Consider the following 1,472-nt stretch of genomic DNA (forward strand, 5'->3'; position numbering starts at 1 on the left):
CCTTAGTGGTCCCTAATACTGGATCTGGAGTCTCTTTTATATAGACCTTAGTGGTCCCTAATACTGGATCTGAAGTCTAATGACGTCATAAGGGGAAGTAACCCTTCCCCTTATGACGTCATAACAAATGTTTGTTGAGGAAACGCCAGAGCAGTGTGAATCCTCAACAACGTCCTGTGTGTGTGTGTTCAGAACCGCCGGTGGAGTTCACCAAGCCTCTGGAGGACCAGACGGTGGAGGAGGAGGCGACCGCCACGCTGGAGTGTGAGGTCTCCAGAGAGAACGCGGAGGTGCGCTGGTTCAGGGACGGACAGGACATCAGGAAGACCAAGAAGTACGAGATGATCATCGACGGCCGCAAGCGCGCGCTGGTCATCCACGACTGCACGCTGGACGACTCCAAGACCTACGCTTGCGACGCCAAGGACTTCAAAACTTCCTGCTTCCTCAACGTTGAACGTGCGTACAGCCCAGGAAGTTATATTGTCTTAATTCTGTCATTTTAGGGTTGTATAGGACACTTCATTCAAAGTTGTCAGCAAACCAAATAAATATCTCTGAAGGGTTCGCTAAATCCACCAGACTCCATGTTAATAAACAGTCATTTTAGCATCGTATTACACACTTAATTTAGAGTCAACAGAAACAAAATACAATGAAGATTAAAGCTGCAAGCAGCGATGGAGGGCCCTCGCTAACATGCGCGAGTCGGGGATACTGGCGGACGCCTCTCCTTGCGACCGCGCATTTGCGCGTCGCTCATACCCTGAAAATCTTCGCCAATGAAAAGTGAACTCCCTGCTGAGTTCATTGATACCTCACACAAGCCTATACGTCATACACATCATTATCCGTGAAAGGGGGCGTGGCCGCATCATGGGGGGCGGTCCAAACATCACCAATGAAAAAGGAAGTCTCTGCTGAGTTCATTGATACCTCACACAAGCCCAAGCATCACACAGGTCATCATCTGTGAAAGGGGGCGTGGCCGCATCATAAGGTGGCGGGTCAAACATCACCAATAAAAAAGAAAGTCTCTGCTGAGTTCATTGATACCTCACACGAGCCTATACGTCATACAGGTCATCATCTGTGAAAGGGGGCGTGGCCGCATCATAAGGGGGCGGGACAAACATCACCAATGAAAAAGGAACTCTCTGCCGAGTTCATCGATACCTCACACAAGACTGTACCTATAACGGTTCAAATGATATGAAAGTGGGCGTGGCCTGAGTGATTGGGCGTGGTCATAATATAGGGGCCGCCTCAGTATCACATGTAGACCACACATTCTAAGTTTCATGTAAATCGGATGATGTTTGTCATTTAAGGCTTATGTCCTGTTGCCAGATGGTGGCGCTATCTCCGAAAGTCCATATTGGCCTGAAGGTGTTCTCAGGCCGGGACTCTTGGTGTTTGTGGGAAATTTCAAGCAGATACGACAACGTAAACTGTAGTTACAGCCAATTTCA

General features: G+C 48.6%; 1 protein-coding gene across 1 annotated transcript in view; it reads left to right on the plus strand.

Moving 5' to 3' along the window:
* Positions 1 to 1,472, plus strand: part of LOC117953076 (titin-like) — a 225,219-nt gene that overhangs the window by 115,475 nt on the left and 108,272 nt on the right. The window contains 2 exon segments of the mRNA XM_034885791.1: positions 193 to 463; positions 1,332 to 1,446. Of these exon segments, the coding sequence (XP_034741682.1) occupies positions 193 to 463; positions 1,332 to 1,446 (386 nt within the window).

This window comes from Etheostoma cragini, chromosome 11 (genome assembly GCF_013103735.1).
Source record: "Etheostoma cragini isolate CJK2018 chromosome 11, CSU_Ecrag_1.0, whole genome shotgun sequence".
Lineage (NCBI taxonomy): Eukaryota > Metazoa > Chordata > Actinopteri > Perciformes > Percidae > Etheostoma > Etheostoma cragini.